The sequence below is a fragment of the Salmo salar genome, chromosome 15 (assembly GCF_965601325.2).
Source record: "Salmo salar chromosome 15, fSalSal1, whole genome shotgun sequence".
NCBI lineage: Eukaryota > Metazoa > Chordata > Actinopteri > Salmoniformes > Salmonidae > Salmo > Salmo salar.
This window is the reverse complement of record NC_138305.1, coordinates 37,630,295-37,657,868: the sequence shown is the minus strand read 5'-3', so window position 1 is coordinate 37,657,868 and position 27,574 is coordinate 37,630,295. Positions and strand designations below refer to the sequence as shown.

Below are 27,574 nucleotides of genomic sequence, written 5' to 3'. Positions count from 1 at the left end.
TTTACTTTATGAAAAGGTGTATTTCAAGACTTTTGGTAGAGTGTATGTTCCTTTGCCACATGTCAGGTGTTCTGAGGCAGTCCAGCCCACATGATCATTTTCAATAATTCCCGCCCTATAGCCTAACAATATCATATCATGTGCTCAAATACGTAAATATCTTTAGGCTAGGGTGTAGGGACGGGAATCTCTAATTTCTGAGAACTGGGCTCACCTTTTAACCTGGCAAATGGAATCCGCTCTTGACAGACGAAAACAGGGCGTAGGCTATATGCTCACATATACTGATAGGGAGAAAATCCGAGCCATCTGACGTGGAAGGATTTATAGGTTTAGACGAAATTGCTTTCCGCCAGTGAGATCAAATACAGTGGGATGTTTCAGTGTGTATATGTGTCTGTAGTAATTCACATTGATTTGGCGCGAACTTTAGCCTACCAAGGATCATGCCCGAGGCACGTAAAACGTTTTCACTGTAGCCTTTATTTTCTGAAACTGGACTTTTGGACAACTGGGTCCAGAACGCTGTCAGTTTGGAAATTATGCCCACGGATGTCCTACTACTGCTGCTACTTGTCTGGATGGTCGGTGCTTCTGGGAGGTCAGTTGGTCGGAGGGGGCACGTGCGTCAGACCAACAGCCAAATCAGGTAGCCTGCAATATTTAGGCTTTCAATGATTGATGAGTGTAGATGTGACTGAAATGATCATAATGTCAAGATGTGCATTGATATGCCTAGGATCTATAAGCTAATGAATTCTGAGAAACACGCTCTTGCTTCTTGTGAAAGTTTTAACTGCATCAACCTATGCTGTGGGTAGGCCTATTATTGGCGGGTATAGGCTAAACGACAATCGATAAAAAGCGTGAGAGGACTGTAATTAATTGATGTGCTATCAGTGACGCTCAATATGACAATCACTTGCGCTGCACTGTTGGAACAGCATGCCCTTTATATCTGATTTAAGGTAACTGTCCAGTGTTTCCAGATTTCTATTAAATGTGACCAATAATTCATTACAATAGTGAAATACTTTTTTGTTGTTGTAATTAAGTACGTTAAAAAGCTGATTTTCTGTGTTTGAATAGTGTCAGCATAACCCAACAACAGAATGGTGTGGGCATATACCGGTCATTGAACCCCCTAGAGTAGATGTCCATTTCCCCCTCGAAAATCGAATTATCATAAAACAAAAGTCCCCATCAAAATGAATGTTTTTTGCATGGGATGCTTCTCAATCCACCGCATCCGCAAATGTCGGCCTTTTTCTGCATCTGCGGTGGAAGGTGGTAGAGCTACAGCGGTGTTTCTCAGACCAGGAGACTAAAATCGGTCTGCTCACGAAAACTTTTAGGAGCGTACGGACTGTTTGGGCTACAAACTAATATGACCCCTCTATGGGAAGATGAGACTCTCACGAACACATACATGTGGGTTGTTTTGCTCTAGGCCCACAAGCCTCACAAAACTTGTCTGAAGGTAGCCCAGTACCAGTTAAAAAAATTCATGGAGGTATATATATATATGGAAGTACTTTAGGGATTAAATATGGGTAAAAAATGAATAAAGATCCTGGGCTAAAAGCAGAAGGGCCAAATTCAATGTTTGATCAAATATCTTGTATATATGTTTTCTTTACAGGGGTCCTACAATTCTAAATCAAATAGCTAAATGATCCTTGGTGTGACCATCTTAAAATATATTTATATATTTTACTAGGCAAGTCAGTTAAGAACAAATTCTTATTTACAATGACAGACTACTGTTTAACCGCCTTGTTCAGGGGCAGAATGGTAGATTTTTTAAAACTTTGTCAGCTCGGGATTCAATCCAGCAACCTTTCGGATACTGACCCAATGCTCTAAGCACTAGGCTACCTGCCGCCCCAATTACATAGGTTAGCTTAGTAGAAACCCATCCCCCGGTCATTAGACGTTTAAAAAATATTCACGTGAGTAGACCACTGATTGGCCAGCGCAGCCATTGAGGCAGGATGACATCATTCTCTATGTGGAAATAGCAGGCATTTTTAAACGGTCTGTTTGAGATACAAGTTTGAGGTGGGGGTTTCTCTCCAATTTATGCTTTGGCCACAGATATGAGTATAAGATGAGTCAACAACATTATTTAGGTAACAGAACATTCACTTTTAAAAATGAGCGTTTTCACCCAAACACTTTCTTTCTGTAATTCATTCAAGGACTGCTCTATATAACCATAGATCTACATAACTAGATAAAAAAAATACCTGAATTACCAGATGTTATAATTTTTGAAGGGAATATTTATAGAAATGTCAGTATTTAATAATTCTGTATTATGCTATGTATTTTATGTGCCAGTCTGTATTGTTTAGGTGGCTTGGATGGAATGCTGATGCGTGATACAGTATAGAGGGGATTGTTGGTGACAAGGGGACAGTTCGTGGTTAGAAAAATCACTTACTCAGATTACGTAATCTGTGCTATTTTGTTTATTGTTATTGTTGTGGCTTTGCTGCCTGGAGGTTATTTGATTGGAAAGCAAAAGAGCAAAATCCCAGTGTAATTAAAAGGGATTTTTAATACATCAATGATGTCACCGTCTAGATTGGTTGATTTTATAGATTAGGAATTAGCTCCATTTGTGCTGCATACAGTATGTCATAGTCTATACACTCTTGCAGAATAGCAGTGCCTACCGCAGCTTCAACCTGACTAAACAGAACAAGCCTATCCCTACAGTGCCTCTTCACCATGCTCTGAACCCCTCACGTCACTTCACATCAATGGTGGGCACTGTCAGGGCAAGCTGGGCACATACAGGAACTTAGTGCCCCAGGAATATTGAGACAGCAGGTGTTCTAATTACATCAGTGACCTCGAGGTCCAGAAACTGATATTGGTCGCAGCACGTTTAGCCATCACCATGGCTTTTTACCAGTGCTTGTCCAGGCCAATCACATCGCAACACATCCAAGTCCATCTCACAAGCTGCAACAAAATACATTAATCATTGGGTCATATTGACCCAATGTATTCAAACAGGCATTATCTGTGTGTCTTGCACTGTATTGCACAAATCCGCACGGGGCCCACAGTACACTAATCTCTATAACCACTATGTTTAAAGTAGCGATGATCTCCTGTATCCCTCAAAGCTCCAATTGCTTTGATCCTTGAACCTTAGTTTAGTTATAAAACCAAACTACATTTCTTAATGCTATCCTCTCACCACATTTCTGTATAGCTGCTTCTCACTGTTTTATGTTGTCTAATGCTTAGAGCAAAACCATCACATTTTGGACCTTTTGCATAATAATTAGCCTGTTTTTATAGTGTTTTTAATGTGAGGATTGTGAGGGGGCTGGGGGGGATAAATGTTGTACTCTTTTAGACCTCGGATTGGATGTGTTTATTTTAGTTCCCAGATATTGCATCGATTCAAATAACCAACTCATCATCAAGCTTTGATTATTTTAATTCGCTTTGTAGTGCTAGGCCAAAAAACTAAATGTGCATCCAGGGAGGACCCCAGGGCCGAGTTTGAGAAACCCTGGTTTAATGGTTGACATATGGCACAGAACGGCCCGAGTTCGGGAAACCCTGTGTTAAACCACAAATGGATATGCTGACCTCACCCTTCTGCTGATGGGCCAAACCCTTATGACTATAGAAGGGCATGGGAACTCTGATCATCATTGAAGACCATAATATTACCAATTCAGTCAGTGCCTGCCTATAACAATTTAATCATTGATACTGTAATGTTCCAAAAACCCCGGGGGCATTTGCTGAGTTGAGATGAAGTTGCTTTTCCTCATAATTTCTCTTTGTGACACCCAGTGTACACCTTCTTCCTTTACTTTACTTTAAAATACCTAGAGCGGATCATAGTCCCAACATTAATCGTGTCTGACCTTGTGAGAAGAATATGTCATTGATTTACTCCAACTGTATATGTGTGTGACGATTCCAGTGGATTTGAACAGCATGATTTTCGCTCAGGATGCATGATGTTTGAGCATGATTTGACCATTTTTAGTCAAAATAGGAAAAGAACTTGCACATCTGTGTCGGCATGTTTTTAGATTTTTAGGTCAACCAGATTTGGGTAGGTAGGTCACCCATAATTCTCTCTGCTTGCCATGAGTTCTTTCAGAGTAATGCCTTTCCCTAGGTGTTACTGCACTGCTGGAGCTAGAAGCAGAAGCATTTCGCCACACCTGCGATAACATCTGCAAATCTATGTACATGACCAATAAATGTTGATTCGATTTTTAACACTGCTTTGAATTTGTAGGCATAAAGGGTTTACGTTAGTGTATACTGATATCAAACTAGGTTGTTGAAGGGACTCTACAAATAAGATTGTCTTAAATTGGATATTCATTGCAAATCATAAATGGACCAAAACAGTCAAGCTCTGACTTGACGCATTCTAAAGCAATTCAAAAATCATCTGCAAACTGAATTTGCTTACTGTCATTCTGAAACGAATTACATAATAAAAACATTTTTATGAAACTTGTATGTCATGAGAGAATCATATCATAATTCCCAGATTAAGATATATTTATAGAAAAAAAGATTACATCAGTGAATCCCTCCCTGCTAAAGCAGTGACTGTTCTAATAGCCTGGTGAATATTCTCCTAAAGTGCTTTAAACCTGCGCAGATAGAGCTTTTAATCTGCATAGATAGAGCTTTTAACCTGCAGAGATAGCGCTTTTAACCTGCACAGATAGAGCTTTTAATCTGCATAGATAGAGCTTTTAACCTGCGCAGATAGAGCTTTTAATCTGCATAGATAGAGCTTTTAACCTGCGCAGATAGAGCTTTTAATCTGCATAGATAGAGCTTTTAACCTGCGCAGATAGAGCTTTTAATCTGCATAGATAGAGCTTTTAACCTGCAGACTCATATTACATGGTGATGAGTAGTCCTAGCAGCTGCCTGGACTAAACTAACACTGCACAACTGGGCAAGAACATTAGTGTCTAGTTTGTAAACAGACGCCTCACAAGTCCTCAACTGGCAGGTTTATTAAATAGTACCCGTGAAAACACATTCTCATTTACAGCAAATGACCTGGGGAATAGTTACTGGAGAGAGGAATGAATGAGTCAATTGTAAACTGGGGATTATTAGGTGACAGTTTGAGGGCCAGATTGGGAATTTTGCCAGGACACCAGGGTTAACACCCCTACTCTTACAATAAGTGCCATGGTATCTTTAATGATCTCAGAGAGTCAGGACACCTGTTTAACGTCCCATCCGAAAGACAGCACCCTACACAGGGCAGTATCCCCAATTACTGCCCTGGGGCATTGGGATGTTTTCTAGACCAGAGGAAAGAATGCCTCCTACTGGCCCTCGAACACCACTTCCAGCAGCATCTGGTATCCCATCCAGGGACTGACCAGGACCAACCCTGCTTAGCTTCAGAAGCAAGCCAGCAGTGGTATGCAGGGTGGTATGCTGCTGGCAATTTTCAATGTTGCATTAGATAAGCCTACATGCATTGGAAAGGAAGGTTTATATATCTCCATTCAGGGAATTTAATTATACATCTGATAAAAGTCTACTGATGCTCATCATTTGGGGGGTTTTCTTCAGTCTATTCATCCGTTAAATTTCATTGCATGTGAATGAAGCAGTCATTATCATATCTGAACAGACGCCTATTAATTAAATGTAAGAACAATGTACAGAATTCATGAAGAGCAAATAGAAGAAAACATTTTAATCAATTACTTATTGTTTCAGAAACTGAGTTACAAAAGCATCATGTCAATAGCCCATTTACCTGTCACACATGTTGAATCAAACACTAAAATAGATGGGAAGGGTGGTGAGAAACTGAAAGAAGTGCAGGAGATAATGTAAGAAGAAAAAATATTTTTCATCAGTTGACAGATTTATGCTAAAATACTGTACATGTACTGTTATTAAGTAGTTATTCAATACATATTCAAGCATACCCAGAGAAGGGACACAATAAAAATAGGTGTAATGGTCCATTTGAAACCACAATACACAAAATTATCCCGACATTGTATAGCACAGTTTGAAATAACCATTTGGACACCATTTGTTTTGATATACATTACATTTCACATTTGTCAAGACATGCAATTCTGGATGCTACTGTATATCTGATCTCATACAAACTGCACAATAATGTACTTATTGGTACAGAAAGTATTTGGTATAGCTTTGTTCCCTAACTTAAACAACCTCAAGAACCTATACTGGCTCACAAAAGTACAATTATTGATGCTTTCGAGTGACCTTTACTTTGTGTCTTTAACATACTGCTCACACATGCTCACTGAAACATACTGTATCTACTTGGATTGTTATTTCTTGAATTCTTGTTTGGATTTTTTTTCTTATTTGTGTATTTTTATTGTATCTGCGAGACATCCTACTGCACTATTGGAGCTTGTAACATAAGCATTTCACTGCACCTGCCAGAGCACCTGCAAATCTGTGTACGCAACCAATAAACTTTGATTTGATAATGACTAACATAATGGATAGCTCTGCATGAAACTGTATGATGATGATGATGATCAAATGTAATGTTAAGATTTTTAGGGAATGCGTTATTCTACTGTAGTGTGACTTTTGCATTAGTTCTCATATCTTCCAACAATCCAATATAGCATCTTAAACTGAGCAAAAAAAGAAACGTCCCTTTTCCAGGACCCTGTCTTTCAAAGATAATTCGTAAAAATCCAAATAACTTCACAGATCTTCATTGTAAAGGGTTTAAACACTGTTTCCCACGCTTATTCAATGAACCATCAACAATTACTGAACATGCACCTGTGGAACGGTCGTTAAGACACTAACAGCTTACAGACGGAAGGCAATTAAGGTCACAGTTCTGAAAACTTAGGACACTAAAGAGGCCTTTCTACTGACTCTGAAAAACAAACAAAAAAAAGATGTCCAGGGTTCCTGCTCATCTGTGTGAACGTGCCTCAGGCATGCTGCATGGAGGCATGAGGACTGCAGATGTGGCCAGGGCAATAAATTGCAATGTCCATACTGTGAGACGCCTAAGACAGCGCTACAGGAAGACAGGACAGACAGCTGATTGTCCTCGCAGTGGCAGACCACATGTAACAGCACCTGCACAGGATTGGTACATCCGAACATCACACCTGCGGGACAGGTACAGGATGGCAACAACAACTGCCTGAGGTACACCAGGAACGCACAATCCCTCCATCAGAGGTCAGACTGTCCGCAATAGGCTGAGAGAGGCTGGACTGATGGCTTGTAGGCCTGTTGTAAGGCAGGTCCTCACCAGACATCACCGGCAACAACGTCGCCTATGGGCACAATCCCACCGTCACTGGACCAGACAGGACTGACAAAAAGTGCTCTTCACTGACAAGTCGCAGTTTTGTCTCATGGTCGGATTTGCGTTTATTATCAAAGGAATAAGCGTTACACCGAGGCCTGTACTCTGGAGCGGGATCGATTTGGAGGTGGACGGTCCGGCATGGTCTGGGGCGGTGTGTCACAGCCATCGGACTGAGCTTGTCATTGCAGGCAATCTCAACGCTGTGCATTACAGGGAAGACATCCTCCTCCCTCGTGTGGTACCCTTCCTGCAGGCTCATCCTGACATGACCCTCCAGCATGACAATGCCACCAGCCATAGTGGTCGTTCTGTGCGTGATTTTCTGCAAGACAGGAATGTCAGTGTTCTCCCATGGCCAGCGAAGAGCCCGGATCTCAATCCCATTGAGCACGTCTGGGATCTGTTGGATCGGAGGGTGAGGGCTAGGTCCATTCCCCCCAGAAATGTCCGGGAACTTACAGGTGCCTTGGTGGAAGAGTGAGGTAACATCTCACAGCAAGAACTGGCAAATCTGGTGCAGTCCATGTGGAGGAGATGCACTGCAGTACTTAATGCAGCTGGTGGCCACACCAGATACTGACTGTTACTTTTGATTTTGACCCCCCCTCTGTTCAGGTACACATTATTCAATTTCTGTTAATCACGTGTCTGTGGAACTTGTTCAGTTTATGTCTCAGTTGTTGAATCTTGTTGTGTTCATACAAATATTTACACATGTTAAGTTTGCTGAAAATAAACGCAGTTGACAGTGAGAGGAAATTTCTTTTTTATAGTGGCAATGACAACTAAACTTAATGACAGTTTTGCAATTCTCAATGTGGATAAAAACTCAATGAAGTTTTCAGCTATGGATACAAGCCAGCCCATTACTTATTAATCATTACATGAACTCATTACTTCCCTGGACATATAAAACACTGACATATAGGTGTTCAAAATGACAATAACTGCTGTGTTTGAGTCTGTGTGCTGTGCATGGCATGCCCTCTATATCTCAGGTACAGAAATCCAGGTACCATGGTTTAGCATTTTGCATCATCACATCGTCAGAGTTGTGGTTCCTTTCCAGGTGCATACACCCTGGGTATTTTCGTCGAAAAATAATATAATTAATATAACTCATTTGAATTAATTGAATTCATTCTAGTTCTGTGAGGATGTCTACCTCCATCCCATTCTGTGCAGCGTTAAAGGTAGCAGGACCAGTAGATGATGTTGAGCAGAATATAGGACCCAGGGAAGATGACCAGGGAGTACTTGTCTATGGCGTGGGTGTCGATCCACATGCTGCTGTAAGCGCTGGAGCCCACGTGTCCTGTGATCTGGTCGTCCTCCTCAAAGTCCAGATGGACCATCATCCTTTGCTGCATTGCAGCGCTGTTCTCCATCGGCTCACCGCCATAGTTCCCAGTATTGTTGACATCATCCTCACTGTAGCTACCCATCATGCCTGGGTGGGTCATGCCACAGGTGCAGGGCAGCTGCAGACAGACACAGAGACTGGATTAGATACCGAGCTACAGTACCCACATTTGAAATTGGAAACTCCTTCCCAAAGCATCTTTAACAGGCTGAGAAACAGACTATTTGGATCCATGGAATTATATAATGGCACTTACCCTTTCTCGTAGCTTTCTTTCCTTCCCGTTCTTGCACCGTAGACAGGTAGTTCACTGCAGCGTACTCTATCACCGAAAACAACAAATACTAAGTCTCAGACTCACTCAGGAAACAAACGCTCACGGTGAACAATTCAAGCTCAACTCACTGGGTCTGGGTCTAGATCTTGGGACCAATGTCCTGGTTTAAATCTTGGTCTTGGATCATGATTTCGGACAAGACCTTAATCTTCGGTTTACAAACCATAGGCAACCCAACTTGAAGAAGAAGACAATGCTCTCTGATCATTGGCTGATCGCTCCCAACCCATAGGAATCTCCATCCAGTTGACTACCTTAAGATGATGGAAGCCCTCAATGGCAATATATCCATCAAGAGTCCTCTATATATCACTATGATATTCAAATGACACCGAAATGGCTGTTACTGTGCCAAAATAGAGTTAGGAAAAGTGGCAATGCTTAATTAGTGAGAAAAAAAAGTTACAATATTTAATTAGATGCATAAGTAATTCAATCAATCAATAGGTTTCAGATTCATACAATTGACATTGAACAATTTACAGAGAACAATAAATATATTTCTCTGAATTCAATTTAAAGGTTTTGAAAATCCGGTTAAAAATCATGTTTTAACTATTTAGTAAATTTTGTATACAAATACAATTTATAAAGTGAATCTGATCACTACTGTGCATGGTTCTCCCTTTACTGCAACTTTTTCACTACATTTCGGTAGTGACAAATTTAGTGCCTAACAAGCAATTTAGGACAGTGTTTTCAAATATGCAATACAAACAAAGTGTGAGTAGTAGATCTCTCTGTTTGACATACTGTATGTTGGAAGAGATGTGCGCTTCAAAAATTAGAATAACCAACCCCCAATTTGCACCACTTTTATAGAATCACCCATATAGTGCACTACATTTGACCAGGGCCCTATCATACTGTACTTCCCACTTTCAAGCAATGCTTTAAGCAATACTGTGTTCTACAATACTACCAACAAGTGGACGAGTGCTGTTCCAAATTGATTGTTGTGTTATTTTTTAAGATGCACAGGGGACTTCTGACAAACTCTTCTGATGAGCTGTTGGAATGGTCTATGATGTTGAATATAGTCTCCTTTACATCTCATTTTTCTTGTTTTTCTTATAGATTCATACGAGAAGTACCATCGACTGTACAAGGACGTCAAAAAGTTAGCAGGTAAGAATCCTTCGTCTAAATACAATGTTACAGACAGATAGTCGAGAGGATCTGATTTAGGGGAACAAAGCAGCTATTACCACAGGATTATTTACTTAGTTATTTACTTATTTAAAGCCCTATTTGGATGGGATAAGATTTAATGGGGAACCTCAGGTAATGTAATTATGTGCACGAGCACAAATCACCACATCCGTCTTTTTAGTTTCGTCCGAATTTGTCATGTCAGTTATTTTTACTTGGCAGAAAGGTTATTATCCGAGCACTAAAAACCTACTGTTTTTCGGCAATCTCCCAAGTCAACTGATAATACCTATCCCGTGCGAATCGTCATCCCTGTGTTTTGAGGGATATTACAGAGTTTAACAGGTGCTGCACCCATGGGTAAGGACATGGGAAAATGTATGTTTAAAACAAAGTGTATGTAGCCTACAGATGACTGATCTGTTTTGTCACATATCAACTTTCCTAGTGCCATACTTCCTTTAAAAAAAAAGTGGATGCTATTGTGCCAATGAATTAATAAATTGCCAAATATGTCAGTTAATTAAATGTCTGCATAGGTTACAGTTCATGGTTCTTATTGATATGTATTATTATTTAGACTTTCTCCGAACTGAAGACCAATAGGCCAATATTAGGCTATTCCTTGACCGTTATGACGGAGCCTCCAGGCTTCCGTCATAACGGTCAATTTTGAATGAGGAAAAATAATAATTACAGGGGCAGTTTGGTAAAACAAATCCTGTCCGACTCATCCACTATAAAAACAGTCATGCTGGGATAATAAAGACATAACCAACGTTCTATAGTAATACTAGTCCCTTGCGAATAGGTCTAAGATCACAGCTTTTGTTAAAGTATACTCAGAGTATAAAATAGTTGGCTTTGAAGCATCTAGCTAAACCTTGTGCAATCTAGCCTTATCCTTAGTATGGGCAGGGTCAGGGCAAATTCATATACCCTGTGATGTATAGCTCCAAATGTATATGAAAAAAGACTACCCTAATGAATTAATCCTCATGAATATGATCGAAATTCTATGGACATCCTGATAAGCTTATAGCTGGTAAGCCTCTTTAACTTCTGATGACAATGGGGGGAGGCTAGACACGTGTTGTGTGTGTCTGTGTATGGCCCCATTCCATAGGATAAGTGGTCTTGATATAGGCTGAGTGCCAGTCTGTTTGTGCATTCATGCCAACTTCTCATCACTCACTGTCATGCTAATCATGTTTGCTTTGACAATGACAGGGAATTGGCAAGCACACAAAAACATCTGGGACTAGTCAGTATGCTATAGAGGTTCAGAGACAATGACAAGAAGTGTAATTTTAAATATTGATTGTTTCATTGATCATGTTTCTCCACTCCTCACAGCCCTATACTGAGAAGAAGTCCAGATATGACCAAAACTACCATGACAAAGTCAGAGCAGCTCTTAAGCATAAATGACCACGACTTCACAATGAGGCCTGGCTTTGGAGGTGAGATTTTTTAACAGTGCTTTACTGTGTGACGTACAAATCATAATCATCATCATTGGTAAAATTCTAGAGTTCGCTGATATTTGATGACAACTCTTATTTTTGGGCTGCCGAGTGGTGCAGTGGTCTAAGACACAGCATCTCAGTGCAAGAGGTGTCAAATCCAGGCTGCATCACATCCGACCTTGATTGGGAGTCCCATAGGGCGGCGCACAATTGGTCCAGTGTCGTCCGGGTTTGGCCGGGGTAGGCCGTCATTGTAAATAAGAATTTGTTCTTAACTGACTTGCCAAGTTAAATAAAGGTTCAATTAAAAAAAGTATCATAATTACTTAATCATGACTCATTGTTAAGTGTAAGTCATGCATTGAAAACAACAGGTATAGACTAACAGTGAAATGCTTACTTACGGGCCCTTCCCAAGGGCCCCATGGGAAGCAGATACATTAGAAGCGGATGTACACGTATGGGTCGTTCCATCTCAAAAAGCAAGAGGATTTCAACACCCACCAACTCAGATTGTTCTGAAATTGTTTCTGTTGTTAGAAACAGAACATTATTTTGTTGAAAGATAATTTAAATCGCATCGGTAGCCGAGGTGAGCAAGACCTTTAAACAGGTCAACATTCACAAAGCCGTGGGGCCAGATGGATTACCAGGACGTGTACTCAAAGCATGTGTGGACCAACTGGCAAGTGTCTTCAGTGACATTTTCAACCTCTCCGTGACTGAGTCTGTAATACCAACATGTTTCAAGCAGACCCCCATAGTCCCTGTGCCCAAGGAAGCGAAGGTAACCTGCCTTCACTTCCTTGCTTTGAAAGGCTGGTCATGGCTCACATCAACAGCATCCTCCCGGATACCCTAGACCAACTCCAATTCGCATACTGCCCCAACAGATCCACAGATGACACAATCTCAATCGCACTCCACCCTGCCCTTTCCCACCTGGACAAAATGAACACCTATGTGAGAAGGCTGTTCATGGACTACAGCTCAGCATTCAACACCATAGTGTCCATGAAGCTCATCACTAAGCTAATGAACCTGGGACTAAACACCTCCCTCTGCAACTGGATTCTGGACTTCCTGACGGGCCACCCCGAGGTGGTAAAGGTAGGCAACAACACGTCTGCTATGCTGATCCTCAACACTGGGGCCCCTCAGGGGAATTGGAATTGTGATACATCACTGGAATTGTGATACAGTGAATTTTAAGTGAAATAATCTGTCTGTAAACAATTGTTGGAAAAATGACTTGTGTCATGCACAAAGTAGATGTATGTCCTAACCGACTTGCCAAAACTATAGTTTGTTAACAAGAAATGTGTGGAGTGGTTGGAGTGGTTATTTTCTACATTGTAGAAAGTAGTGAAGACATACAAACTATGAAATAACACACATGGAATCATGTAGTAACCAAAAAAGTGATAAACAAATAAAAATATATTTTATATTTGAGATTCTTCAAAGTAGCCACCCTTTACCTTGATGACAGCTTTGCACACACTTGGCATTCCCTCACAACTAGCTTCATGAGGTAGTCACCTGGAATGCATTTCAATTAACAGGTGTGCCTTGTTACAAGTTAATTTGTGGAATTTCTTTTCTTCTTAATGCATTTGAGACAATCAGTTGTGTTGTGACAAGGTCGGGGTGGTATACAGAAGATAGCCCTATTTGGTAAAAGACCAAGTCCATATTATGGCAAAAACAGTCCATGTAAAGAACTTTGAAAGTTTCTTCAAGTGCAGTCGCAAAAACCATCAAGCGCTATGATGAAACTGGCTCTCGTGAGGACCGCCACAGGAAAGGAAGTTACAGAGATACCTCTGCTGCCGAGGATAAGTTCATTAGACTTAACTTCACCTCAGATTACAGCCCAAATAAATGCTTCACAGACTTCAAGTAACAGACACATTTCAACACCAACTGTTCAGAAGAAACTGCGTGAATCAGGCCTTCATGGTCGAATTACTGCAAAGAAACCACTACTAAAGGACACCAATAATAAAAAGAGAGTTGCTTGGGCAATGGACATTAGACCGGTGGAAATCTGTCCTTTGGTCTGATGAGTTCAAATTTCAGATTTTTGGTTCCAACCGCCTTGTCTTTGTGAGACGCAGAGTAGGTGAACGAATGGTCTCCGCATGTGTGGTTCCCACTTCCCACCGTAAAGCATGGAGGAGGAGGTGTAATGTTGTGGGGGAGTTTTGCTGGTGACACTGTCTGTGATTTATTTAGAATTCAAGGCACCCTTAACCAGCATGGCTACCACAGCATTCTTCAGCGATACGCCATACCATCTGGTTTGTGCTTAGTGGGACTATCATTTGTTTTTCAACAGGACAATGACCCAAAATACACCTCCAGGCTGTGTAAGGGCTATTTGACCAAAGAGAGTGATGGAGTGCTGCATCAGATTACCTGGCATCCACAATCACTTGATCTCAACCCAATTCAGAGGGTTTGGGATGAGTTGGACCACAGAGTGAAGGAAAAGCAGCCAACAAGTGCTCAGCATACAGTATGTGGGATCTCCTTCAAGACTGTTGGAAAAGCATTCCTCATGAAGCTGGTTGAGAGAATGCCAAGAGTGTGCAAAGCTGTCATCAAGGCAAAGGGTGGCTACTTTGAAGAATCTCAAATCTAAATATATTTTGATTTGTTTAACACTTCTTTGGTTACTACATAATTCCATATGTTATTTCATAGTTGTGATGTCTTCACTATTATTCTACAATGTAGAAAATTGTAAAAATAAAGAAAAACCCTTGAATGACTGGTACTGTATATGTAAGAGATATGAATAAATGTTGTATTGCTACCTCATTGGATACACAAACAAAATGAGTGGTTCCTTTTTAAATCCCTTTAAGGGAGATGAGCTCTTTCAGCTGTCTGCAATATGACATTTCAACCCAGGAAGGATTATAAAATGCAACCACTAAATATTGGAGAGCCTCCAGATATGTTTGTGTCTGGCACGGCTGAGTTGGTTTTTGGAACACTGTGGCCTAATTGTGTTTTTTTTGCAGGGCACTGGATGAAGGGACTAATGGGGCAAAAACTCATTGTTTTAAATAGAATTGTCTAGATAACAATGTCCCCTAAATACAGCTACGTAATCGAGACAGCTTTTATTACATTGTTACAACAATGGAGAGATAATCTTAGCAAGCTATTGACTTTTTTGTTTTTCTCTGTGTTGATTTGTGTACTATCAAGACTATCCCTACCCAGGGACGTTTCTAGGATTTGAGGACATTGGGGGCTTAGCCCAAAGCCAGAGGGGAACCCTGGTAGGGAGGTTTGGGGGCATTCTCCCCCAGAAGAAGAACATTTGAATTTTAACAGCTAAATGCATCAATCTGGTGCACTTTGAGATGAACATTGAGAGATTAGATCTACCGTAATTTCCGGACTATTAAGCGCACCTGAATATAAGCCGCACCCACTGAATTTTTACAAAATTATTATTTTTAACATAAATAAGCCACACATGTCTATAAGCTGCAGGTGCCTACCGGTACATTGAAACAAATTAACTTTACACAGGCTTTAACGAAACACGGCTTGTAACAAAAATAAATAGGCTTTAACGAAACACGTCTTGTAACAAAAATAAACAGGCTTTAACGAAACATGGCTTGTAACAAAAAGAAAAAATTTGCAGTAAGCTTTAGTTGTCTTTTTCCACTGAGTCAATTCCTCACACTGCTGTTTCCAACGTCTTATCATCGACTCATTAAGACCAAGCTCCCGTGCAGCAGCTCTATTTCCTTTTCCAACAGCCAGATCAATCGCCTTCAACTTGAAAGCTGCATCATATGCATTTCTCCGTGTCTTTGCCATGATGAGGGTGACAAAATGACTAACGTAATCAGAATGATGGGAAGTTTGAGAGCGCTCGATTTAATCTAAACAGTAAACAAAAAAGTTGTTTGACCGTAACCCGTTCGGCAATTTCATTGGTCTAATGAAAGCTTCATGCCGCCAAAAAACTGAGCACGTCACAGAATGTGTGTTTTTTTTTTGATTTTTTTTTTTGAAAGCATGAAAAATCCATATATTAGCCGCGTCATTGTTTAAGCCGCGAGGTTCAAAGCCTGGGAAAAAAGTTGCGGCTTATAGTCCGGAATTTACGGTACAAAGAATTTTGTAAAAAAAAAAGAATCCACTCATGCCAATTGAACTATCAAAACATTTGCATAAGGGGCCTGTTCCAAAATATCACCTTTTTTAAATGACCACGGTTCCACACGTTTTGCAGTCTGGGAAAAAATATCCTTTCAATTTCATGCTGTTATATTCCATTATATTTTTACTATAAAATGTCAAATATGTGTGTGTTGACTGTGATAAGGGCATGGGAATGTAAGTGTGTATTGTCTGTTAATAGGGTGTGTTCGTAAATTCACTCTGGCTATCTACTCCGAGTTCAGAGCACTCTGGTTTGAGAGTGCCAGACTCTGGTTTGAGAGTGCCAGAGTGCCGAATAATTGATGAATTTACAAACGACATGTCGTGCCTGTTGTTATGACAGGTGCCAGTAAACATTGTTTAAAAACGTAATTAAATTGTTGCCAGTAACACAGTTACAATCACTAACCCTCTTAATAACATGAAAAGTCTTACCAGCTCTGCTAGGGCAAGTAAAATGGTCAGAGTGACCTGTTTTCTGAACTTCTCTGTGTCTGTAAAGTAGCTAGCAAGCTAGCCAATGTTAGCCAGTTAGCTTGGGTGCTTGACTGACTTAAATAAACAAATGAACTATACACATATCTACCCCAACCATTAACAACTTAAGCTATTTATGGAAACAAGTTACATTACCATTAACATATCTGAATGGTTTTGTTTACATATGCATTATGTTTATTGTTTTAATTAAGCTAAGATTTGAGTTATGTATCTTTGCAGGACACACTGTTCAAGTTGGAGTTGATGTTCAGGTAGAAAGTCTGGACACAATCTCAGAAGTTGACATGGTAAGGGTTTCTATACTTTCTGTAAGCTGTGATGTAAACCAAAATAAAGCTGTCCTTCATAGATCAACCATACTTTAATTTGATGAATTGGAAAGAAGAGGGGAAGACATTTATAGTGTATCCCATTCATTGTGGTTACTAATATGTGATCGCTCTGTTGAAATTGCAGCATTGTCATGCTCTGTGTTTCAGGACTTCACCATGACCCTGTATATTAGGCACTACTGGAAAGATGAGCGCCTTTCTTTCCACAGCACCACCAATAAGAGCATGACCTTCGACGGGCGCCTGGTCAAGAAGATCTGGGTGCCAGACCTGTTCTTTGTCCACTCCAAGAAGTCTTTCACACACGACACCACCACAGATAATGTCATGCTGAGAGTCTACCCTGATGGCAAGGTGCTCTACAGCTTAAGGTAATTCACCTGGTCAGAGTCCAACATTGGTTTTGTTCTTTGCTACATGGTTGACACTGGCAATCCAGTTTGAAGCATACTGGTATAATAGAAAGGGTTTGGTGAACCACACTTGCAGGATGAGTAACCTTGCCTGAGACTGGAAAACTTGTGTTAATATTTAATAGTGGATTGGATTTCCAGTATATAGCGCCTTTCTCCCTACTGAGGTACTCAAAGCTCTTTACATGGTAAGGGGGGAACTCACCTCATCCACCATCAAAGCTAGGCATCAGGAGGCTTAGACAGTTTTGTGGCACACAAAATACCCTTGTGAACTCTAGTGGGTACAGTAGCTTGTTATGTAAAATAAGTCCAGACAAAGCCTACAAATGATGGGTGAAATGAGCTAGCTAGGTCTGATCACTGTTTGGAATGGAATCAACTGAAGAGAAGCTTGTGCTGTTTATAAACACTAGTCTTTGCCAAATTACAATTTATCCCCAAAGTGATTTCATTACGCAAATCACATAGCTGCCAGCTGAGGCAGCTAAATTCAACACTTTCATGCTTTGTTTTTCTCATTAGCAATTTGCACATTTAAAAATGCTGTGATGCTGTTATGGATCAGGGTCCTGGCCAAGTGCCTATTTATATCTCTTGACCAAATAGAAGTGCAGTTTGTATTTCATGACAACATGATCGATGTGATGAGAAACTGTCAGTAAAGTATAGTAAATCTGCAGACAGAGATTGGGTTTGTCATTTTGGTGAGTAATCAGAATGCTGGAGCCAAGAGACTTGTAATCCACAGTTGGTCCATTTGAGAGCCTTGGCAGCAAGAGCCAGTATCAAGATGTCTGTGTCAGTAGCTTCCTCTGCTGGCAGTCAGAACACACTGCATACAGTCTTATTGACACCTGTGGGCACTGATAGAAAGTAGCGTCATGAACACTTCCATCACTGGTGGTGTCAGCGGTCATACTAAGATAATGGTGTAAATAGCCATCAAGACAGACTTTGAACTATGCCCTGGTTTACACATAGGTCATCTGTAAATACCAATCTTGAGGTGTATTAGCGAATTTCTCTGTTCTTACAGATGTATAGGACTTGTGGAGCGACAGGGTGGTGTGTGTGTTCTACTATAGATACCATGCAGGCTCATCAGTAGGGTTAATCTCTCAAGAGGGCTGGAACCAGAGATTTATGTTCCAGACGGAAGCAGATTGGGAGAGTAACTAACTGTTTACTGTATGTGGATCTTCCTCCCAGAGGATCTTGTGTAGCGACGGGTCTCTTCTACACTGTGCTGGATTATCTTGGCTATTTTTATCTATTTATCCCTGAATTTCCTCAACCCCCTGACTCTGTGTATCTGTCTGAAATATACCACGGCTAAGGGCAGTTCTTATCTACGACACAATGTGGAGTGCCTGGATACAGCCTTAGCCGTGGTATATTGGCAATATACCACAAACCCCTGAGGCGCCTTACTGCTATTATGAACTGGTTACCAAAATAATTAGAGCAGTAAAAATAAATGTTTTGTCATACCTGTGGTATACGGTCTGATATACCACGGCTGTCAGCCAATCAGCATTCACGGCTCGAACCACCCAGTTAATAATATACACAACACATATTCGCCCACATCCCCAACTGATTTCTCTTTGCCATTATTGTATTACACTACATTGCTCTGTACAGTGGGGATTTTAGCATGTAAATCTTTCTGGGGCAAACTCTTCCAAAAAATGTTGATGCATGCCAGCAAAGCCACTATACTACACAACACTAAACAATACAATAATTGTACTATAATTGTAACCAGTGGCGATTTTAGCATGCACATCTTGGTGGGGAAAACTCCCCCAAAAATGTTTTGATGCATGCCAGCAAAGCCACTACACAAGACAACACTAAATAATACATTAATTGCACTGTAGGCCCCCACAAACTAGTGCTGAAAAGAAAGCAGAGGTTTCTTTTCAGCACCATGGGGTGAATCCGTAGCACTGCTATACCTGGCTATCAGTGGAGCCTAATCTGGCAGCGAAACAGTTCATTCATTTACTGCCTTTTAAAAAAACATAGCTGATATGGCTGACTTGCTTAAACAAATGTGGTTTCTACTGACAATTGAGATGTTCAAACTACGGCATAAGGGGACGACGAGTGGATAAGAGGCAGTCCGTAATTTCGATTAAGACATTAATGAGCAAGCTAGGACAGATAATGTCAAAATAAATATTTGTTCAGCACTTTTGAAATGTACAGATTCAGATTTCAGAACATGGGCTGTTGTTATAGTATTCTCCCTGTATACCAAGTCAGAACTGGCGGATAAATAAAGGGAGCATATAAGCAGACAATGAAATCTCTTACAATATTTGATGATTACATTTCTGTAAAAGAGGCTATAGGCTACATGTGCAACACCAAGTCAGAACAGTAGGCTAAATTATGAAGGGGGAAAGGGACCAAATTATTAGGGTTAGGCACATGGGCTACTAACAGCTTCCTACACAACATACACTTAGTATTACTTTCTTAGCTACAGTATACATATCTCCCTGGCATATTACATAATTTATGCAGCAACTTACAAGACATACAGGTCATAGCTCTAGAAAGACTCCAGAGTTCCCGACTTGGAATTCCGAGTTGGATGACCGTTCAAAATGTATTTTCCCAGTCAGAGAGCGTTTTTTTTTTGTCCAGAGTTCCCAGTTGTCTTGAACTCACTGAAGTCTGAGATTTACCAGTTCTGAGTTTCCAGTTGTTTTGAATGTGGCAGAAGTCACACTGGATTGACAGCATGGTCAATGTATTCAACCTTTTATGGCCCATGGTGTTGAATGCTTATAATTTTAAGCTTGGAAAAGAGACCTTAACCCAGATTTAGACCCAACACCCACTCCACTGAATAGCAGGCTAGTGATTGCTTTGCAACGCTTGCAGTTAGCCACTGATTCCTTCCAAACCACTCATTGTTGAATTCGCAATTTCAAACTTGTGTAATTTCCAATGGCCAATGAGCACCGATACGTTTTATCTATAATTTCTCTTCATAATTTCTCATCATATGACAAGGAATGAAAACGACTTGCCAGTAGATTGTCGACATGATTCATGATGACTGCTAGCTTGCTAGCTAAGATTTTGAAAATATGATGTTGACAGGATCAGTCCAATCAAAGCTACGGTAGATATAACCTGATTTGACGTAATTTTATCTGTGGCCAATTACCTTGAGCTTTCTTGGATGGGCACTTCTAATGTAAATCTATGGCAGCACCCAAGGGGCTTGAATTTTCGGGCTCTACCCATAGATTTTACGGCGACGTAGAGTCCCAATGAGTGACAGAACACTGAGCCAATCATGGCGCAACTAGAGAACATTACCAACCCCTACGCTCAGTATTTTCCGCTAGCTCCCCCACCACCACAGAAAGCACTGAGCTAGGCTGAAACACCTGCATTTTGGAGCTGCCTCACTCAAGAAAACAAAAAAGAGACCATGTTTATATGCGGCTTTATTAACTCCATTTAAATAAATAAAAATACAGTTTGCAAACTGCGTATTAATGCCAAAATAACATGCAGGTGGTGCTCGCCACTCGCTCTGTGTATTGCTTGACCAACAGAATACTCAGCTTAGCCTGAGTAACAGTCTGTTTGTGATATAATGTCAACTCCTTGCCAATGTTTGGCATGACAATGAATGACAATGACTGCAATGGAACTGGCAAAAGTGTAACCGATGTGAAATGGCTAGTTAGTTAGCGGTGGTGCGCGCTAATAACGTTTCAATCAGTGACGTCACTCGCTCTGAGACCTGAAGTAGGGTTTCCCCTTGCGTTGCAAGGGCCGCGGCTTTTGTGGCGCGATGGGTAACGATGCTTCGTGGGTGTCAGTTGTTGATGTGTGCAAGGGTCCCTGGTTCGAGCCCGGGTTGGGGCGAAGGGAGGGACGGAACCTACACTGTTACAAAAGCACAAACCGATCTGGGTATACTCAACTGTCCGTGTTGTTGTTCTCATGCAGGGTGACGGTGACATCCATGTGCAGTATGGACCTGAGTCGCTTCCCTCTGGACACACAGACCTGCTCCCTGGAGATCGAGAGCTGTGAGTCTCTGCTCTAATGATGTCACTTCCCTTTTGACTCTTTCTCTTCTGTCACATTCAAATCATCATAAAATCTACCTATTTGTTTCAAGTGGTGAACACTGAACAGCATGTCTCTTTCTTATCAGATGCGTACACGGATGATGACCTGATGCTCTACTGGAAGAAAGGGAACAATTCCCTGAGTACTGACGAAAGGATCTCCCTCTCCCAGTTCCTCATCCAGGAGTTCCATACCACCAGCAAAAAATCCTTCTACAGCAGCACAGGTACAGCACTGAAGACTGACACCACACATGCTGTTCACTGTGATTTATCAAGGTTGTGTTTCTGTAATGTTAATGTGATGCAGGCAATGCAATGTACACTACCGTTCAAAAGTTTGGGGTCACTTAGAAATGTACCTGTTTTTTAAAGTAAAGCAAATTTTTGGTCCATTAAAATAGCATCAAATTGATCAGAAATACAGTGTAGACATTGTTAATGTTGTAAATGACTATTGTAGCTGGAAACGGATGATTTTTAATGCAATATCTACAGGGGCGTACAGAGGCCCATTATCAGCAACCATCACTCCTGTGTTCCAATGGCACGTTGTGTTAGCTAATCCAAGTTTATAATTTTAAAAGGCTAACTGATCATTAGAAAACCCTTTTGCTGTTCGTGCAGCTAAAAACTGTTGTCCTGATTTAAAGAAGCAATAAAACTGGCCTTCTTTAGACGAGTTGAGGATTTGGAGTATCAGCATTTTTTGGGTTCGATTGCAGGCTCAAAATCTTCTGAAAATCTTCTTCTGATACTTGTCAGTCTATTCTTGTTCTGAGAAATGAAGGCTATTCCATGTGAGAAATTGCCAAGAAACTGAAGAACATACAACACTGTGTTCTACTCCCTTCACAGAACAGCGCAAACTGTCTCTAACCAGAATAGAAAGAGGAGTGGGAGGCCCGGTGCACAACTGGGAAAGAGGACAAGTACATTAGAGTGTCTAGTTTGAGAAACAGACACCTCATAAGTCATCAACTGGCAGCTTTATTAAATAGTACCCGCAAAACACCAGTCTCAACATCAACAGTGAAGAGGCGACTCCGTGATGCTGGCCTTCTAGGCCTCCCACTGTCTATTCTGGTTGGAGACAGTTTGCCCTGTTCTGTGAAGGGAGTAATACACAGCGTTGTACGAGATCTTCAGTTTCTTGGCAATTTCTCGCATGGAATAGCCTTCATTTCTCAGAACAAGAATAGACTGACGAGTTCCAGAAGAAAGTTCATTGTTTCTGGCCATTTTGAGCCTGTAATCGAACCCACAAATGCTGCTGCTCCAGATACTCAACTAGTCTAAAGAAGGCCAGTTTTATTGCTTCTTTAACCTGTTTAGGATAGGGGGCAGTATTTTCACGGCCGGATAAAAAACGTACCCGATTTAATCTGGTTATTACTCCTGCCCAGAAACTAGAATATGCATATAATTATTTGATTTGGATAGAAAACACCCTAAAGTTTCTAAAACTGTTTGAATGGTGTCTGTGAGTATAACAGAACTCATATGGCAGGCCAAAACCTGAGAAGATTCTATATGGGAAGTGCCCTGTCTGACCATTTCTTGTCCTTCTATAGCCTCTTTATCGAAAATAGAGGATCTCTGCTGTAACGTGACATTTTCTAAGGCTCCCATAGGCTCTCAGAACGTGGAATGAGATCTCTGCAGTCCCTGGGCGAAAAACAGTAGGGGTTTTGGAAAGTGGTCGTTCTGAGAACAATGACACGGGCGCGCGTGCATGTGAAGACTCCATTTTCTATTTTCAGTGTTTGAACGAAAACAAGGTCTCCCGGTTGGAATATTATCGCTATTTTACGAGAAAAATCGCATAAAAATTGATTTTAAACAGCGTTTGACATGCTTCGAAGTACGGTAATGGAATATTTTGAAATATTTTGTCATGATACGCGCCGGCGCGTCACCCTTCGGACAGTGTCTTGAACACAAGAACGAAACGCAACTATTTGGATATGACTATGGATTATTTGGAACCAAAACAACATTGGGTGTTGAAGTAGAAGTCCTGGGAGTGCATTCTGACGAAGAACAGCAAAGGTAATCCAATTTTTCTTATAGTAAATCTGAGTTTGGTAAGTGCCAAACTTGGTGGGTGTCAAAATAGCTAGCCATGATGGCCGGGCTATCTACTCAGAATATTGCAAAATGTGCTTTCACCGAAAAGCTATTTTAAAATCGGACACATCGAGTGCATAGAGGAGTTCTGTATCTATAATTCTTAACCTCTATGGGCTAGGTGGGACGCTTGCGTCCCACCTACTCAACAGCCAGTGGAATCCCGTGGCGCGATATTGAAATACCTTAGAAATGCTATTACTTCAATTTCTAAAACATATGACTATTTTACACCATTTTAAAGACAAGACTCTCGTTAATCTAACCACACTGTCCGATTTCAAAAAGGCTTTACAACGAAAGCAAAACATTAGATTATGTCAGCAAAGTACCCAGCCAGAAATAATCAGACACCCATTTTTCAAGCTAGCATATAATGTCACATAAACCCAAACCACAGCTAAATGCAGCACTAACCTTTGATGATCTTCATCAGATGACACTCCTAGGACATTATGTTATACAATACATGCATGTTTTGTTCAATCAAGTTCATATTTATATCAAAAACCAGCTCTTTACATTAGCATGTGACTAGCATGTGACTAGCATTCCCACCGAACACTTGAATTTACTAAATTACTCACGATAAACGTTCACAAAAAACATAACAATTATTTAAAGAATTATAGATACAGAACTCCTCTATGCAATCGCGGTGTCCGATTTTAAAATAGCTTTTCGGTGAAAGCACATTTTGCAATATTCTGAGTAGATAGCCCCGGCCATCACGGGCTAGCTATTTTGACACCCACCAAGTGTGGTACTCACCAAACTCAGATTTACTATTAGAAAAATTGGATTACCTTTGCTGTTCTTCGTCAGAATGCACTCCCAGGACTTCTACTTCAATAACAAATGTTGGTTTGGTTCCAAATAATCCATAGTTATATCCAAATAGCGGCGTTTTCTTCGTGCATTCAAGACACTATCCGAAGGGTAAAGAAGGGTGACGCGCCCGGCGCGTTTCGTGACAAAAAAATTCAAAATATTCCATTACCGTACTTCGAAGCATGTCAAACGCTGTTTAAAATCAATTTTTATGCAATTTTTCTCATAAAAAAGCGATAATATTCCGATCGGGAAACCCTGTTTTCGTTCAAAGACGAAAAAATAAAAACATGGTGTCGGCTCGTGCATGCGCCCCAGTCTCATTGTTCTCAGATCGAACACTATCCAAATGCGGCTACTGTTTTTCAGCCATGGCCTGCAAAGTCAGCATTCAACGTTCTGGCGCCTACTGAGAGCCTATGGGAGCGTTAGAAAATTTCACGTTATGCCAGAGATCCCCTGTTTTGGATAGAGATGATCAAGAAGGCCAAGAAATAGTCAGAGAGAGCGCTTCCTGTTTGGAATCTTCTCAGGTTTTGGCCTGCCAAATGAGTTCTGTTATACTCACAGACACCATTCAAACAGTTTTAGAAACTTTAGGGTGTTTTCTATCCAAATCAAACAATTATATGCATATTCTAGTTACTGGGCAGGAGTAGTAACCAGATTAAATCGGGTACGTTTTTTTTCCGGCCGTGCAAATACTGCCCCCTATCCCCAACAGGTTAAAATAATTGTTTTGTTTTTTGTGAACGTTTATCGTGAGTAATTAGTAAATTCACCGGAAGTTTTCGGTGGGTATGCTAGTTCTGAACGTCACATGCTAATGTAAAAAGCTGGTTTTTGATATAAATATGAACTTGATTGAACAAAACATGCATGTATTGTATAACATAATGTCCTAGGAGCGTCATCTGATGAAGATCATCAAAGGTTAGTGCTGCATTTAGCTGTGGTTTTGGTTTTTGTGACATTATATGCTAGCTTGAAAAATGGGTGTGTGATTATTTCTGGCTGGGTACTCTCCTGACATAATTTAATGTTTTGCTTTCGTTGTAAAGCCTTTTTGAAATTGGACAATGTGGTTAGATAAAGGAGAGTCTTGTCTTTAAAATGGTGTAAAATAGTCATATGTTTGAAAAATTGAAGTTTGGGGATTTTTTTAGGTGTTTGTAATTCGCGCCACGCTCTATCATTGGATATTGGCGAGGCGTTCCGCTAGCGGAACATCTAGATGTAAGAGGTTTTAATGAGCACAACAGTTTTGAGCTGTGCTAACATACTTGGCAAAAGGGTTTTCTAATGATCAATTAGCCTTTTAAAATTATAAACTTGGATTAGCTAACACAACGTGCTTTTGGAACACAGGAGTGATGGTTGCTGATAATGGGCCTCTGTAGATATTACATAAACAATCAGCCGTTTCCAGCTACAATAGTCATTTACAACATTAACAATGTCTACACTGTATTTCTGATCAATTTGATATTATTTTAATGGACAAAAATGTGCTTTTCTTTCAAAAGCAAGGACATTTCTAAGTGACCCCAAACTTTTGAATGGTAGTGTATATAACTAAACATATGTAATAATCTGATCCTCTTCTCTCCAGGCTGGTACAACCGTCTGTACATCAACTTCACCCTGCGACGCCACATCTTCTTCTTCCTGCTGCAGACCTACTTCCCTGCCACTCTGATGGTCATGTTGTCCTGGGTGTCTTTCTGGATCGATCGCCGGGCCGTACCTGCCAGGGTTCCTCTGGGTGAGTTAGCCCTTAGTAGTTCAGGATCTTGTTCGAAGCTTATTATGATTCTGTCTTCGACTGTATTCATGTTTCATTATAACAGAGCCTCTACTATTCTGCCTTCAGTAGAATATCCTGCTGTATCCCTAAGTTTTAACCTTTCTGATCAGATGTTGTGTGTTGTACTGTGCTCCAGGTATCACCACAGTGCTCACCATGTCCACCATCATCACTGGAGTCAACGCCTCCATGCCCAGGGTTTCCTACATCAAAGCTGTGGACATTTATCTCTGGGTCAGTTTTGTGTTTGTGTTCTTATCGGTGATAGAGTACGCTGCAGTGAACTACCTGTCTACGGTGCAAGAACGGAAGGAAAGAAAGCTACGAGAAAGGGTAAGTACCATTATAACATTCCATGGATCCAAATAGTCTGTTTCTCAGCCTGTAAAAGATGATTTGGGAAGGAGTTTCCAATTTCAAATGTGGGTACTGTAGCTCGGTATCTAATCCAGTCTCTGTGTCTGTCTGCAGCTGCCCTGCACTTGTGGCATGACCCACCCAGGCATGATGGGTAGCTACAGCGAGGATGATGTCAACAATACTGGGAACTATGGCGGTGAGCTGATGGAGAACGGCGCTGCAATGCAGCAAAGGATGATGGTCCATCTGGACTTTGAGGAGAACGACCAGATCACAGGACACGTGGGCTCCAGCGCTTACAGCAGCATGTGGATCGACACCCACGCCATAGACAAGTACTCCCGGGTCATCTTCCCTGGGTCCTATATTCTGTTCAACATCATCTACTGGTCCTGCTACCTCTAACGCGGCACAGAATGGGATGGAGGTAGACACACCCACAGAACTAGAATTAATTATATTAATTCGAATGAGTTATATTAATTATATTATTTTTCTACGAAAATACCCAGGGTGTATGCACCTGGAAAGGAACCATAACTCTGATGATGTGATGATGCAAAATGCTAAACCATGGTACCTGGATTTCTGTACCTGAGATATAGAGGGCATGCCATGCACAGCACACAGACTCAAACACAGCAGTTATTGTCATTTTGAGCACCTATATGTCGGTGTTTTATATGTCCAGGGAAGTAATGAGTTCATGTAATGATTAATAAGTAATGGGCTGGCTTGTATCCATAGCTGAAAACTTCATTGAGTTTTTATCCACATTTAGAATTGCAAAACTGTCATTAAGTTTGTCATTGCCAATATAAACTCAGCAAAAAAAGACACTTCCTCTCACTGTCAACTGCGTTTATTTTCAGCAAACTTAACATGTGTAAATATTTGTATGAACATAACAAGATTCAACAACTGAGACATAAACTGAACAAGTTCCACAGACATGTGATTAACAGAAATGGAATAATGTGTCCCTGAACAAAGGGTGGGTCAAAATCAAAAGTAACAGTCAGTATCTGGTGTGGCCACCAGCTGCATTAAGTACTGCAGTGCATCTCCTCCACATGGACTGCACCAGATTTGCCAGTTCTTGCTGTGAGATGTTACACCACTCTTCCACCAAGGCACCTGCAAGTTCCCGGACATTTCTGGGGGGAATGGCCCTAGCCCTCACCCTCCGATCCAACAGATCCCAGACGTG

At 40.9% G+C, this 27,574-nt stretch overlaps 1 protein-coding gene across 1 annotated transcript; it reads left to right on the top strand.

Moving 5' to 3' along the window:
• Nucleotides 1-221: 221 nt before the first annotated feature.
• On the top strand, nt 222-27,574 carry LOC106571289 (gamma-aminobutyric acid receptor subunit rho-1). The gene is made up of 10 exons (XM_014144185.3): nt 222-649; nt 10,138-10,188; nt 11,569-11,675; nt 16,599-16,666; nt 16,859-17,082; nt 21,112-21,194; nt 21,323-21,463; nt 25,810-25,962; nt 26,141-26,337; nt 26,476-27,574. The coding sequence occupies exons 1-10, from the start codon at nt 543-545 to the stop codon at nt 26,767-26,769; spliced, it is 1,425 nt and encodes a 474-aa protein (XP_013999660.1). The 5' UTR covers nt 222-542; the 3' UTR covers nt 26,770-27,574.

Coding starts and splice junctions, on each gene's coding strand:
- LOC106571289 (XM_014144185.3), top strand. CDS start 543: ATGCCCACGGATGTCCTACTACTGCTGCTACTTGTCTGGATGGTCGGT. Junction 11,676..16,598: donor AATGAGGCCTGGCTTTGGAG/GTGAGATTTTTT, acceptor GTATCTTTGCAG/GACACACTGTTCAAGTTGGA. Junction 16,667..16,858: donor CAATCTCAGAAGTTGACATG/GTAAGGGTTTCT, acceptor TCTGTGTTTCAG/GACTTCACCATGACCCTGTA.